At 32.3% G+C, this 17,395-nt stretch overlaps 1 protein-coding gene across 1 annotated transcript in view; it reads left to right on the top strand.

Moving 5' to 3' along the window:
• Window positions 1-17,395, top strand: part of LOC145692958 (calpain-5-like) — a 125,433-nt gene that overhangs the window by 89,128 nt on the left and 18,910 nt on the right. The window contains exons 4-9 of the mRNA XM_081768553.1: window positions 560-795; window positions 4,357-4,528; window positions 8,272-8,387; window positions 10,961-11,047; window positions 11,620-11,745; window positions 12,268-12,466. Coding sequence (XP_081624679.1) covers window positions 560-795; window positions 4,357-4,528; window positions 8,272-8,387; window positions 10,961-11,047; window positions 11,620-11,745; window positions 12,268-12,466 — 936 coding nt within the window. The remainder of the gene's footprint in view (window positions 1-559; window positions 796-4,356; window positions 4,529-8,271; window positions 8,388-10,960; window positions 11,048-11,619; window positions 11,746-12,267; window positions 12,467-17,395) is intronic.

The raw sequence follows: 17,395 nt of genomic DNA on the forward strand, positions 1-17,395 counted from the left end.
ACGACTTTAAAACCTGCTGGAAACAAATGAACGACAAGTACTAGCAGAAATACGTCATGCTTAACTTTTCTGTTGGACTTCCCAGCATATAATTCATTGAGTCAGTTGGACAAAATTGTTGGCAAATCTTGTTTGGCGGACTACCTGCTAATCAAGAACACCATTTTCCACTGTGTTGGCTAACGTTGGTCCTTAAATCTGTTACACCTACATTTGCTAGTAGACATATAGTATATGAAGCTCTTACGTTTCACTGAATTTCTTTCATATTCCATAGTCCTCTCAAACACTGTCGAAAATAAAAAAAGAAAAGAGCAGAGGTAATGCATTCAACTCAAAAAGTTACATCGATGTAGCGTACCGACGTATTTCGTCTCACTTCAACACCTGCTCAACAGCAATGTTGAAAGAACATTAGAACTGTTCCTGGGCTGTTTCATAGGGCTGTTCCACACTGTGTACGAGAGTCATAGGTTGTGTATACTGACACTGAATACCATACATTAAATAAGTATAAATTATGTAATGCTTACAGTACATTAATATGCATTCTTTCCAGGTTATTCCAAATAGTGCAGAACAGGATTGGGATCATACTGAACCAGGTGACCCAAAAAGGAAGAAACCAAGAGAATTCGAAATAGGAATATTTCGTTTTTGTTTCTGGAGGTTCGGAGAATGGGTAGAGGTAGTGATAGATGACTATTTACCTACAGTCGATGGAAAGCTACTCTTTTCACGCTGTGCATCTCCAAGTGCCTTTTGGGTTGCCTTACTGGAGAAAGCTTATGCTAAGTGAGTAGTCGAAAACATAAAGAACATAGTTGAAAAATATATTCGATTACACATATATACCGATATACACAATATATAAATTAATACTGTATTTTTTAAAATTCCTGAAAAGTATATTCGATTACATATATATATATATCGATATACACAAGATATAAATTAATACTGTATTTTTTAAAATTCTTGTACTTTAATACATAGTTACGAAGATAGATTTAAAAAGGAATGCCAAATGTTTTACTTTTAAGCAAGAAACTGGCTTATATTCCAGTGGTGCCCCCCCTCATGTCCATGACGCACCCCCCCTCAATTGTCAATCTGTAGGTGATCTTCCATGAAAAAAAATCCTTTCGATTAATTTTTACACCCTCTCGAGCATATTTATATAGATTTTTAACCCCCCCAAATATTTCAATGACGCAGTTTGCGTCATAGCCCCCCCTTGTGGGCACCCCTGTATATTCTGTATGTAATCCTATATATGTAGAGAGACTATTTATGTAAGCATTGTCCTTTCTTGAAGATGACTATGCAGTGTTTTAAAATATCTGGACATCTTTTCTTGTAAGTATTGTATTCTTATTTGTACGTAAGATTTACATACACAATTCAATATTTGTTTACGCAAGTTGCTCAAAAAATAACAAAATCTGCATCATGTTACTTTATTACAATATTAGTTGTAGAAGCAGTGTTTTGTTCAATCTTTTTCGATTTCGGATGGTTTTGCTACAATTGTAAGATAAAGTAATATTTCAGTTGACAAACACTGATTCGTTACTTGCGAAAACACGGTGAATGCGGAAGTACTTCTGTATGCTGCGTTTTCTGATGACTGGACGACAAATTCGCCATTTGACCTCTAGTATCCAACTGTGCAGCAAGATTCATGAGATGTTTGTACTCATTTCAATCTTGAACGTGAAATACAGGATATGCTAATCTTACAAAATCACTTAAAATGAGGAAATTTTCACTGCCACTAGTAGTATAGTGGCAAAGTCACATTATTCTCTTTAAACACAACATAACGTCGATTAAATTTCGTATTCTTCAAGAACCTCTAATGTAGAACACAAACATTTCCAGTATTAGGCCTACTCGTCGCAATCATAAACATCCCACAAATTAACACATTTATTACGTTCTATGTTTTCCATCGTGTTTTATATACTACTTAATGTTGAGCCTTTTAGAAAATATCCGATTTTGGAGAAAATTTTAGCAACCACTCTTTTAGCATCACAAGAAAAATGGGAAATATAGAAATGATACCGTGAATGAAAAATATGAAATTTTTTTATGGAAAATGAAGGAAATATCACGAACAGAAGAATCGAAATATGGAAATACATAAACTGTACGTGAAACTTTAATCTGATACAGAAAACTATATTCTTACAACTACATCGATATTCAAATATTGGAGTGAATTCTAAAACTTTGGACGGGGGGGGGGGGGATTTTTCTCGTGTAACATGTCTGGATAAAACACTGACATGAGCTAACATTGCCTTTGAATGTTCAACAAATAAATGTTGCAATATGCAATTTTCATGCCTGCAGTTTCCTTCTTTTGTCTCCTTTAAGGGAGCTGGTCCGATCTTCATTGCTATATTCCATTGATTATATTTCTTATATACCGTGTATATTTTTAGAATTTTACAAAAAAAAAAAAAAAAAGCATATACTTTTAATAGAAAAATTATTGTGGTTTTAATACTTAACTATACCTCTGTATTTTAAGATTTTACAGAAAAGTAGTTTTAAGAAGTTTTTCATTATTAAGCACTACATCACTAAATATTATGACGTCACACTATTTGCGCTACAGGGTGGACCACTTATTTTGAAACGAAACTAATTGCTAAAAACCCATTGAAAGTTTGAACGATGCAAATATCAACATGCGGAAATAATCGGACACTTTGTAATATCGCCAGATTAGGTGTTGCCAACCCAACATAAGTTATATTTTCAAACAGATTATTACATTTTCAACTACAAATTATACGAAAACTGATAATAGCACATTACTATTTAGTATTGAGGTAGCCAGCTTTTATCAAAAGGCTATATTTCAAATAACTGCGTAGATTAATATGACAACCAATCACATAGGTGGTTCTTAAAAGGCATAATGATTATAATTCCATTTACTACAGTTTGAAATCTCAAAGCATTCCAGAGATATGAAACACATGTTAGAGATTGCTATAGTGCTTAAAATAACGTATTTGTGCAACGTTTTTGCGATGACTTTTGCTTCCATTTACTTCTATAACATTATGATAATTTCTGGTAGTTGTAATTACAACAAGTCCCCGCAATTACAGAATTTTAAGCAGCATTGCAAACTTCATCAATATGTTTATCGTGCATCCACAAGAGTTTGAGATATGAAATAGCTGCAAATGACATTATTATACATGTATTTACGTCTACTGAGAAGCATATAGCCTACTGGTTGGATATGATTCTCATTTAATCACTTTTTTGAATACAACCTTTGGAAATCAAATATTCAATCCCTTTTAACTTTGTTCCAATTTATTCAGAATACGTTATATCATGAACATAGAGTTTGACACGACGGTACTTTGGATGTGCGTTGCCCTGTTCGTTTCACTTGTGTTATTACTGTTTTAGGCGCCTGCATAATTTGAATCTTTGTGGATATTTTCATATTGTATCGTTCTTAGTTTGCAGTATTGATTAATAAATGTGATATTGTACGTTTTTATTTAATATGTAGATTTGAAAAATGTAAATAAATAATCTGACGAAGTAAAATGTAATTTTACTGTGGGCTGGCAAGACTGATAATCTGGTAGTCTTGCAGTGTATGTAAAATGATTTTCCCCTATTGATATTTGCATCGAACAAAATTTCAGCACTTTTTATCTAATGTAGTTTAAATGTTAAAAGAGAGTTTCAAGGAAAATGCTCCACCCTGCATACATTACACAACAAGAAAAACTTGTGGAAAAAATATTTTAGATCAAAAGTTCTTGTACTAAAAGAATGAATTGTAAATTATTATTATTATTATTATTATTATTATTATTATTATTTAAGGCCTTCAGTAGTTTTACTTAGTTTTGGAAACACTCTCTCTCTATCAATAAACATGGGAATTTTGGAAAGTGAGCTATTTTAATATTTACAAAATGCTATTATCGGCAAATGAACCAATAATTATTTTCAAGACCTTTTTATATTACGCAGAAATTTCAATGCCATGTAATTCTGACGTATTAAACTCGGACCCGAATTTCTGGGTATAAGATAAAATCTAGCTCCAGATATTAAATAATTCAAAAGCGTTTTGTTTTATTATCTAGCTCAAATTACACATTTTTATATTCTTTTGTGTCTTTATATTAGTTAACAATATTTAATTCAGTTCAACATTAAGAAGTGAGGAACAAATTACAGTGAACTATACTTATGATGAAATAAGAAGTGTAGAGATAAACTATTATATAGTTGTTCTTAAATTGCTTGTTATGCTATCAAGTATTACTAAATATTGTTACTACAATATTACTTTTTTTTCAGGCTTCATGGTTCCTACGGTGTATTAGATGAAGGTTCCTTAGAAACCACATTGGTTGATTTGTCAGGAGGATTGCTGCGGATATGGAATCTTCAAGGCGATGACATGATTACAGTTTTCAAAACTTTGCAAGAATACAACGAAACAGACTCTCCTATGTGTGCCACTGTGAATGTAAGAAATTTTTCTGTACACATACTCATGAGCACATATTGTTTTCTAAAGAGATTACTGGGTTAGATTATTCCAGGAAAATCTGTCAGGTACCCTGTGAAAAATTAGTTCTCATTTTCTTTTCTCCTTTTTTATTTGATTCATTTATTATTATTTATTTATTTACATTATATTAATTTGTCATGTTCAGTAACGTTTTCCACTTTGCCTGCATTGAACTGTTATTTTTTTCGTAGTATGAATAGATAACACAATTTTGGTAGATTCAATGTTACATGTTATTACACAATCTTTTCATTTCTTCTTTAAAAATATAATTAAACTCTTTCTCCGTCTGTTTATCTATATACATTTATTTCTCACTATTTATATACATTTATCTATTCTCTCGCTATGAATATACATTTACAAAAGTATTAATTGAGTAAAACAAAAGTTTACGTATCAATTAGTTTATATTCATAGCGAATATAATATTAGCTTTGATTAAAGAATAGTATTTGATAAGATCATAATATATTCAATGACTATTTTTTATGTAATAGTAGGTATAATTTTACTCATGATAGTACTTTTGTTAATGAGGATTAAGGGTTGTTTTAAGTTATCTCTGTTATCAAGGTAATCATGTTTTCTTTGCGTGGGACGTTTTTCATATAAATACTTCTATAACTTTTGATATTTCATAGACAAAGTAAGGGGGACACGTTTTCTAAAACCTTTTATCCACCCATCTATCTACGTCTTTTTTCTACACAATATTGTATAAAGTTTGTTATTATATCTAGCCAGAAAATTAATCCATATCTCGAAAAGCAATTCAAACTTGACAAATGTGTAAATAAAATTAATAATAATGAAATTATATCTGATTTTCCGAGAACTACGCATGTTCACGCAACTTATAAGTTTCTGAATAAAGTAAATAGACTTGTATGCAAACGCCTGTACTATGCTTTCACTTAAGATAAAGTGACGTAATCAAGTTTTCATTAGACAAAATATAGGGTTCAAGTATTATATCGATTTTTTTATTAATACATGATACATGTGTCGCTAATATGTAATGTACTCGTATATTATAATAGAACTGGCTGGAAAATAAACTCGGTAGTGTCACGAATTGAAAATTCGTGATACTACTGTGATATTAAACGCAAACTATGCAAATTTGTGACTAAGTAATATTTGTCGTGGCTAATTATCTACACACACAAATATATTAGAAACTTGATCTATTCGACTACAACACTATGTGCAAAGAAACTGAATCAACAATAATGTCAACACAAATTGCCTCGGCTTTCTTTTTCTATAGTCTGCCAAAATATAAAAGCACTTCCTTCCCCCCAACAAATGACATGACAACTCACGCAAGGCTATAGCCAGACGGCATTTTTAATTAGATCGGGTGTGGTCAACACATTAGTTCATATGGCTGCTATTTATGTGTTGCTAGCCTGGAATGCGTTACCTGTTCGTTGATTAATTCCGTAATTCCGTCACTATCCTGGGTTAACATCAAAAAGTCTGTCTTTACGATTACCGAGAGTCGAACCTGGAATGATCCATAAGCATAAGCACCGGATCAGAATTCGGCTTTATAGGACATGTTACATAAATTACACAATCACAGTATTCTTTGCTTAATGCGGTTAATTGGATTCGCGCTATTAAAAACTGCGTTGTTCGAGGTCTATTTACAATGAGTGAACTCGTTTATCACAAAAATTTAGAATAATAATAATAACAATTCGGTTATTATTTAAAAAAATGAATTGGCAAACGTATTCCCAATTCATAAATATACGTAATAATATAAACCTATTGCCTATTCATAAATGTATGTAATAATAAAAACCGTATACAAGGGCGCCCATCAGGGGGGGCAAGGTGGGGCGCTCCCCCTTCCCCTTTGAGAGGAATTTGTGCTTCGGAAGATCGAAAACTCAATAGATATTTTAGAATAGTTACCGCAAAATTTGAGACTACATTTGAAATGTCGCTTATACTTGCCCCCCCTTGGAAACCACAACATGGACGCCCTTGACCGTATAAGAGCTAAACTCTCATTGATCAAAATTTCATTATGTAAGGTATTGCTGTACTGTCATATATGACGTATACTGCAATATTATCTATTCCTGTAATAGTCTTTAACACAAAGAAACAAGATATAATGTACATGATGAAGACAGTAATAAATTGCCGAAACTATAACTCAAATTATTATTAATATATAATTAGTCCTTTGACCAGATTTTGTTATTGATTTACATTTAACAGATACATTCAAAGCTAGCATGAATAGTATGCAAGTATAAATACCCAGGGACGTATCCTGGAATTTATTTCGGGAGAGAGGATCCAAATTCAAGATGAGGATAAATTTTTATTAAACTTTAATCACTTAATCAATCATTAACTAACGAATTACAAACAATACATAATAACATGATGTTAATTTTTTTTTTAACAAATAAATTTATATTTCGTCAGTAAATAAAAAAAAATCCTTTCCTGGATTCAATACATTCTTCGGAACGTCGTCAAAGTGGTTGTCAGCCTCGGCTCTGAACCGCGACTGAAGCAATTGGTTGGTGCACGGGTCATCGTGCAAGATGAACTCTCACAGTATTGGTCACAGTAACGTAACGTGAAGATTCAAAATGGGTAGCCAGAGAGATGAAGTGAGTCGCTCATTGTTTGTTTCAACTTTTTCCTCTATTGTAAGACGAGTGAGATATATGTCTCGTTCTCAATGATATCAACTAAGTTTCGCGATAATCTTGTAGTAGGGCTACATATGTCACCTCACTAACACACCTACATACACGCATATCATATAAAACTGACAAACTACGTTGTATTATTACTTCAAAGAAACAAGTAAAAATGGATATAGGCCTATATTTAAATATAAATGCCCCAAATCATACACACAAATTTAACCACTTCACCCACAACAACTCACATCAGTGTACTAATACAAAACAGAAGTGCTGCAGCGCAAGTCAATTGTGCTCTTATATGCTTTTACAGAAATACTCGTAGCAATTCTTTTCGATGGAAATATATATATAAAAAGAAAACTATGCCTCATCTGGGGCCTCATTCCGTTTCGCTAGTCGCCGAACTCGCCGAACTTGTAAAAAAGGCACAAATGCCGATTACCGTAAATCAAAATTAAAAATTTGCGTTGAGATAACGCAAATAAGTAGGAAAAAGATATTTTTCATAATAATTTTTTTTTCCGTCGGGAGTTCTTACTGAATACGAGCTGCTATATTTTTCATAGTCTTTCTGTTTTCTATTTCCTGACAAGATCGCGTCTGTCATTTTTGTCTTCCCGAGAGCTGAAGGCTAGGGAGAAAATAACCTAAAATGCAATGTTACAGGAGTTCTACTTCAAAATCTATTAGTATTCGCTTGATGTTTAATCAGTGCATAATATTAAAATAAATTATCAGTTTTAATAAAATTCATTATATCAATGTCTAAAAATATTATTTGAGATTTATGTATGAGTATTTGGATAGGTTGATCCTTGTAGCCTTAATGGACATACGTCCTGATTGAACTTTCCCCACCGTACTACCTCACCTCTAAAGAGAGGAGGATTACAGGACTACGCACTCTGATTTGTGTTTACCCTGATTAATAATATGATGATGATACATTAGTCGCATGGTAATGATCTCGTGGTTCTTGTTGATGCATTTAAATACATTGATTCTTTTCAGGTTGAAAGACCCGAAGAAGTTGGTGAAAGGACAGAGGCTGGTCTTGTTAAAGGGAGAGTGTACGCTATTACAGACGTCAAGAAGATAAAAGAAGGCTGGGTGAAAGGTCTTGTAAGGTAGTCTGTTATATTTAAAATCTATGAAGTTAGATATTTATTAGTGTTTTTACCAGAATTTTGTCTGAGCAACATTATTGTCCCATCTTGAATAAGTTACCTAGATATATTTAAGGAAAAGAAACACATTTCAAAACAACTGTATACATTGAACGACTCTGAGGATTCATATCGATCAAAGTTTGTGGTATGATCAACAAACATAATACATTAGTAGTAAATTAGCAGTAGTAAACTTTTCTTATATAGCATTAGAAATAATAATAAATAAAAATCTCCTTGAGCATTCTTATTTGCATTTTCCACCTTCATCTTTCATATGACATTTTAAGCAGGAAAGAGCTGTTCTTGGTTAAATAACGTTTTCACGACATAATAATAATAATAATAATAATAATAATAATAATAATAATAATAATAATAATAATAATAATAATAATAATAATAATAATAATAATAATAATAATATCAGCTCGAGAGTATTGTATGTAAATGCATATTAAAACAAGAAATATCCGATTTAAAAAAGGCTGAAAGTGTGGAAAAACATCAGAAGCAATTTAATATATCACAGATGCATGCCACATTGAGTCTCCCACGGAATATCTGAAAAGACAGAACAATATTGTTATAATCGTACACCAGTTTCTTGCATTAACATACAATTAATTATCAATATCAACCTATACCACAGAAATGAAATATACAAATTCAATATTGAAAATAATAAATAATTCAATAATTCAAACTGTACTGTGACCAACAGATCAGAATGGTTGAACTCGATATTATATAAGAAAAACGAAGAAACCTCTAGGTGAAAATTCAGTGAAAATTCAGAGTTAAAAAAGCCTATTTCTTCATATACGAGTTCAACTGTCATAGATGTTCGTTAATACAGACAATGGGCTGTCTAAATACAACAGGAGTTGTGGTAGAGTCCATGTGATCTGACAGTAAGAGCACTGGCCTCTATATTAAAGGTTGTAGAGCTATTCAGAACGCGGACTGGGTAGCGTAGTAGTGAATACATCGTCATGATGAGCTAGAGACATTAATTTCCTGGCTAGTCCCGCTCTTTGTTAAGAAGTAGTGCAGGGAAGATCGTTCCTATCATTTTCTCATTTAAAATGCTTAATTTAGCAAGACTATTTTCATATTTCAGCAAAAATTACTTTAAATTCTTTGAAATTACGACTGTACCAAGGTGATATATAAATCAAAATAACTAAAATCTGATTTAAGCTACTCGCTGAGCTAAACGATATATTTATTATAAAAAAATATTAACAGTTTCGCCAACTATCCACTTGGCTTCATCAGACACTATGAATACACAGGTAGTGACAGATTTTTACATACAAGAGACAGAAAAAAAAATCCCTGAATTCTGGTTGGTTACCATAGACTACTACAGCCAATCTCCTACAATCATAAACCAGAATATAAAACAGAAAGCCAAGTGGATAGTTGGCGAAACTGTTACCCCGTTAATAATTTTTATAATAAACGTATTGTTTTGCTCAGCTATTAGTTTAAATCAGACTCAACTCTACTGAAAGCAAAGCTTGTATAATGAAAAATTGCTTATACAATTATCTAAAGAAACTCGTACACATTGGACAAACTGGACTAAAAGATAAGCGATGAGTTTTTGAGCTCCAGCGATTCGGACGTTGAAGCGTAGAAAAATTGCAAAAATACATTATCTGTCACTAGTCAGTTTATATGTAGATAGGTGTTTATTGATATTACACCTATCGAAGTAATTAAGGAAATATCGAATTTTGTGAACTTTTCTTTCAAAAACTAAAATTAAATTTGAACTAAGAAATATCGAAAAGATTATTCCAGTAGGATATTACAAATTTAACATTGTTATACTTACTAAAGTGTTCTTCAGCGCTTCGTATTAAGCCAAAGATTAAAATGGTTATAATGCTTTTTTTCATACATGATTTATGTACACTTCGCGACTAGAATCAAGCACAATTTTCTGAAATTATTTTCATAGATACATTTCAAAGAAAGCTAAATGAAAACGGTAGTCGTATTATTTTAAGAACTCGAACATACATGAGAAAACATTGTATTAAAATACAAATCTTTACGTGTAATTTCTTGTTAAATTAATATATTGTACAATGTTTTCTGGAAGATCAAGTTTTATGGAGACGACATGGTTTGTGTAGCATTTTTATGTAAAGAATCGTGTTCTGTTTCCTTTTACAATATCTAAACTTTAGTTTAAACTACTACAGAATAGTCAGTTGTATTTTAGAGAAACCTCGGAGAGTTTAATGTCTTTATCTCTTCCGAACTTTAACTTGAAAATTGATACGAAATCAAATATTTCTGTTAAAAAGAGGTTCTAAAAAAGAAGACATTTGATTCGTGTAAACATTTAACAATGCGATTGAAGCAGAGGAAAATTAAGTTTGGAATCTTTTTATGTAAAGGCCACACACTTAAAAGTAAAGTATTTAGTTCCACTTAAAAGTATGTTATTTGGAAAATATAAAGAGCAATGGATATGAAATATAACTGTTCTGTTTTCTTTCTTCTTTCTCTAGTGGTAAAAACAAATTACGTTTAATAAAGATGAAAGACCCTTTTGGAGATTTGACGAACAAGGAGGAAGCTACATCATCGGAGAAAAGGTACAATATATTTCTAAAGAAAAGAATTCTATTTTGAGAAAATCACTTCAAAAATATTTTATTATATATTCTTTAAATACTATATATGCTTTCATGAACAGGAAAGTGATAGTTTTAAGCCGGAATTATAATGCTATATAAAAGTATGTATTGGGTAATCTGCATGAAGTTATTTTTCTTTTTTCGTACAAAATGTTCGAAAACCAATCTTTCTTACAATTATATTTAAAATGGAATTTGTATATAATTTCCATCATAGAGATTATGAGAATTTTACACAAATAACGTACCATTTCTAGTAACCAAAGTGTAAAATGATATTTGTAATATTAGATTATAAATAGAGTCAATTAGATTATAAATTTATTTTATTAATTTACACTTATTATTCGAAATAAATTGTGATGCTCAGGTTTTATTTAAACATTTCTAAGTTTATAGCATGTATGTTACAATATATTGCTAAATTTCCTGTTTTACTGCTAGAAGTGTAAAAATTAGAACCACTAAGAACTCTAGTTTAAAATAATTTATATTTTATTTTTTTTACTTTCAATGTTCCTCTTAATTAGCAACGGCGCCTATGTCTACTCTACTGGGGAATTAATACGAATGTCTTCGAAATCGTCAGAGTGGGCAACATCATCAGAAGAAGCTAGACGAGAAAATGGACTGACATGTGAAGAGGGAGAATTTTGGTATGTAATTTCTGTTCAAAGAAATGCACAGCATAAGTATGACGTGTTGATAGTATTAACATATTGATTTTCAGCAAAGCTACTGAAATATAGATTAATAGTCTGACTTGATTTTGTGAATCCAGAAGTATATATTTATTATTGTTCAAAAACAAATCTAACGCTCATTTTATTTATTTTTTCCCGAAAGTTTAAAAGTCAATACCTTTTTTTTATTTTTTTATTTATTTTTTAACTTTTATTTGATTGTGATGAAAATATACCTTCACAGGTTTCGCATCACTTTCGAATAGAAATATAACGAATTATGACAAGTAAATTATGTAACATTATTGTCAACTTAAACTTTGTTAAATAAACTATTTTGCTTGTCACATTTCGGGATATGCATGAAAAACAAAATATAGATCATCCACAATAATTAGGAAATCATCATTGTATTTGAAATATTTAGTAGAGAGCTTTTTTTGTAGAATATAAAAACCAAGGACGAGAGTGTACGTGAACTTTATTTACTTTTAGGATACCTATTGAAGACTTTGTAACATCTTTACAACAGTTAACTTTGTGTCGAGTAATGCCTGTTGGTATGTTCAGCCTGAAGAAATCTTGGATAGAAGCTAGAATGCGAGGAAGTTGGACGACCGGGAAAGACTATACACCTTTAGATAGATGTGGTGGTAGTCAGAACTACAAGAACTCTTTTCTCAGGAATCCACAGGTGAATATTTAAGTGAAACTTCCCAAACATTCATTGTCTTACTGAAAGTTATTTATACAGAGAATTACACTTCTTTTAGTACACGCTTCTCGTATCTCTTATGCAAAAATTACTGAATAAATTACTTTTACTTACTGTATTATTGGTATAACATTTTAATTTTAAGAGAGTTTAATTAATTTTAGAGCTAATTGAAAAAACGACATCCCTGGTGATTGCATATTTTGATACTAAACTTTTCAGATCCCAATACACCTAGTACAACACATATATAGTAAATATAACGCATAATAATAATTAATACATACACAGTGCGTTCCACGAATAACACTAAGGCCCGTCTCCTGAAGAAACCAAGGCAGATAGAAACATGAAACCTTTTGTAACCTTCAAGGGACACAAAAGCAACTTTATGATAATAAGGAGAATCCCCCAGGAGAAGGGCCTAAGGGAGTTATTGGGCGTAACTACGAAAGTTTAAATAGCAACCCCCATCGTGTGGTACCTCGTTTGAAAGGTAATCACATGTAGCGACCAGCTTTGGAAACTACATGTCGCTAGCGTGTCTCTATCCAACATGGCGGCCATCCGTATGTACGGTCGAAGTACGTTCCATGCATAACACTAAGGCCCGTCTCCTGAAGAAACCAAGGCAGAAAGAAGCATGAAACCTTTTGTAACTTTGAAGGGACACAAAAAACAACATTATACTGATAAGGAAAATCCCCCATGAGGGGGCCTAAGGGGGATACGAGGGGTAACTACAAGTACTTCGACAGTACTTACGGATGGCCGTCATGATGGATAGAGATATAATACCGACAAACAGTTTCCAGAGCTGATCTCTATACGTTATTAGCTTTCAAACGAGATACCACACGATGGGTGTTCCTATTTAAAATTTTATAGTTACACTCCGTAACTCCCTTAAGTCTCTCTCTTGAAGGATTCTCCTTATCAGCATAATATTGTCTTTTATGTCCCTTGAAGGATACGAAAGATTTCATGTTTCTATCTGCCTTGGTTTCTTCAGGAGACGGGCCTTAGTGTTATGCGTGGAACGTACTTCGACCCTACTTTACGGATAGCCGCCATGTTGGATAGGGAGACGCTAGCTACATATAGTTTCCAAAATTGGTATCTACACGTGATTACCTTTCAAACGAGATACTACATGATGGGGGTTGCTATTTAAAATTTTGTAGTTAACCCCCGTATGAATAAAAAGCTAAGTATCTGAGGACTACTAGGAAACAAACATATGCGAGAGGGCACTTAAGTCCCTGAATGTTAGCAAAATATCGTATAAGATAGTCAGTGAATTCAAATGCCTAAGGATGATTTTCACAGAGGATATCATGGTATGTGGAACTCAAGACAAGAATACAATATAGGAACAAAGCTTGCTATAACCTCAGTCAAGTCACGCAGTCTGTCGAGGAAATTTAATGGTGCACAAGATACTGACCCAACCTATAATGCTGTATGGATGTGGAACTTGGAAGATTAGAAAGCAAGCCATGAACAATCTCCTCATCTTCGAGCAAAAAAATTTAAGGGAGATCTTTGGTCCAATAAGAGATACGAGTACAGAAGATCCTATAAAACCGAGAATGAAATTATAGTTATACCTAGCTAAAACAAGTTGAATATAATAGGCATAACGAAGACCAAGTCTTATGTGAGCGGGTCATGTTCGAATGGAAGAAAATCGATGATCTTTGAAGATACTAGATTTTGTCCCGGATGGAAGAGGGTGCGACAAAAGGTAGACGAAGGAAGAGAAAGAGAGAGAGAGAGAGAGAGAGAGAGAGAGAGAGAGAGAGAGAGATGGACCCGTGAGGTCTTACTACAAATCGGCATGTGGAATGAATGGAGACAGAGGCCAATTGACAGAACTCAGTTAAGGAAGAACATTGTAGCTCTGCGTGGTCCTCTGGGCTTGATCGCGAGATGATGAAGTAGGTGTGATATAGTAGCATTGTACTTTCCTAGATATGTTTCAAATCCATATCTGGTGCTTCACATTGGTAAACTTTTTCACCATCAAACTTCTCATCCTGCCAGCTTTCTGTACCTCTGAATCATTATAAATTATTTTACAGTCTGTGCTATAATCAATAGCTTCCCTCGTATGTATTTGTTTGCCTTTCTATGTTTATTTCTTGAAATGGTTAGAGCTCCACTTTTAACTTAGATTATACGGAGCCCACAATCTTCTATATTTGCTCCAAACACCTAGGTGTGTCTTTGTACTACTTCTTTGATTTCCTGCAAAATCATTATGTTATCAGCGAATTAAAAATGTTCCTATTCTTTTGTTCCTTTAATATTCTATGTATTCCATAACAACGTTAAATATAAGAGATTTCACACTACATTGTTTCAAACTATACTTCACTTGAGACCATTCACTTTTCCCAAGTGCTCTTGGTTCTTGTGCATTTTGCTCTAATAGTCTTTATGGGTGTGCTTTATCTACCAATTTGTTTTCTTTTCTGTTTCTATGTGAGTTCAGTAAGTACAATGACATTTTTTTTCTCCAGATCTATGAATGCTTTGACTAATTGTTATTCCAGCTATTTTTAATGAACAATCTCTGTGCAAATGTGGGATCTGTTATTGGTTTTAAAATCGTGTTGCTCTTCGCGTATGTTCCATTTAATTTTAATTTATACGCTTTATGTATATTCTTTTTAAAAATTTGGCTCATTAATGTTGTTCAATGAAAGGTGTTACATCCTTATTTCCTTTTCTGAAGATTGGCAATATTTCTCCTTTTCTCTAGTCTTTCGGCACCTGGCACGGATCTTCCAATCTTTCGGTTCCTTGGTACATCCTCTGACTTCAGATATTTCTTCACGTTCATCATTCTGTATTAAATCTGTAGAGACAGTGCATACGTTTCAGACCTATTGCTTGTATCATTGTCATTGCTATTTCAACTACTCTGGAAGCTTTGTTTGCTTTTCTTTCCCAGTGTTTCTTTTACTTTTCACTCACCAGTATCTGGCATGAAAAGATATGATTATCATAAGCATTCATCTCTTTTGATTAAGCAATCTAGAGAGATTTGAATTTGAAAATCTTAGAACTAATGTAATATTAAATTACACACTTTCTCTATAATTCTCTATGTATTAGAATATTTTTACTCAAATATTTTCTTCAGCTTAACCGCTTATGTCATCAGAAGCTAAGGGATTATTTAAACCAAAAGTGAAATGCAGGAAAAAAAAATAAATAAATAAAAATAAAAATAAAAAATAAAAAATAAAAAATAAAAAAAAAAATAAAAAAAATAAAAAATAAAAAAATCGCAAAACAGAAAATAGAAGAATAGTAACTAAACAATCAAACATTATAAACATTATTTACAACTTTCGAAAGATTTTTTCGTCTTCTTTTATGGAAACTATTGTTTTATTTCTTGAAGGTAGAAATCTTTATGAAGATATTTATATAGATTTTGTCCAAGTTGCTTAGACCAATGTTCAACTGAAATATTGTACTTTATATTAGAATGTTGTATTGGATAACGAAGATCTAAGAATTACAAGGTCTTATGTCGCTTAACACTTTGCGGACGAGAAATGTACTTAGTCCATCGTTCAACTAATGTCCAGTAGGATGGATAATGAGCATAGCCTTCCGTTTGCTTTATATTTTTATTGCAAATGAACTATTCTCTTGTGTATCAGATATCTGGATTCACGTTTATGCTGTCTTTGGTGAAGTTATGAATACAAGTTACCTAGAGCAGTGGTTAATGGAAATATTGTGCTTCATATTAGAACATTGTGTTGGATAACGAATACCTTAGGATTGAATGGTGTTATATTGCTTAACACTTCACGGACGCGGGATGGACTTAGTCCATTGTTCAACTAATTTATTAGGATGAATGATTGGCATATCTCTCCCGTTGCTTCATTTTAATTGCAAATGAATTATGGGTTATATCGTGGTATTCCAAATTCTGTAAGAAAGTTGTACAATTTTTCCCTCGTAACAGAGTTGTAGACCTTTCTGAAATGAATTAAAAAATAAATTTACCAGACTGTTGTATTACCATTTCTTTCGGTATTTGACGAATGGTAAATATCTGGTCAATAGTTGATCGATTTCGCCTATCAATACTGATAATCTCCAATGATTTCATCTACATACGGGATCAATCTTGCTAACGTGATGTTTGAGAGGATTTTACAGGATGTTGACAAAAGAGAAATGTTTCAATAATTATTTCAACCAGTTTTGTAGCGTTTCTTGTGACTTGGAACAATGATTGATTCTTTTCACTTTTGTGGCATTTCTTGTTCGTTTCAAATGAGAAGAATGAATTTCTATATTAGTAGCAATAACACTAAATGCCACTTTTTTAAAATTTTTATTCAGTAGATCGGAAGAAAGACTTAACTATCTTCTGTTCACCTCATGATCGCGTATTTTAGTGTAAAACTATTCACGAACTGGTGAAAATAATGAGTGAGAGAGGCTTAGTTTGAACTATGTTAGTAATGTACAAATTAGTAGCAGTGATAACGACAATACTACTCGTATTTGTAAATCGTACCTTGGATAGGTTAAAAACTTATTACCAATCTATATAAGAAGAAGAAAAACTTAGCTCTTTAACTCTGGTCTCCGTTGAAAAGCAAATGCTGTGTCAGGTGAGACTGATATACGTTTCGAATTTTATCATTGTGCTGGTACGAGTTTTACGAGAAAGACCAGGAAATTGTAGTATGTTTTCGATTAAAGTGGCTACAAAAGTGGCTACAAAACATAGTAGAGAAAAGATTTACAGTTTATAGTATGTTACTAATATTTACTGTTTCGACTATCAGTAAATATGACATTTTTTATCTATAAATACAACAAACTTACAGTAGATACTTTACGAATACAGTTCTTGTGTAGAAGCTA

This window comes from Thermobia domestica, chromosome 8 (assembly GCF_964235325.1).
Source record: "Thermobia domestica chromosome 8, izTheDome1.hap1.1, whole genome shotgun sequence".
Lineage (NCBI taxonomy): Eukaryota > Metazoa > Arthropoda > Insecta > Zygentoma > Lepismatidae > Thermobia > Thermobia domestica.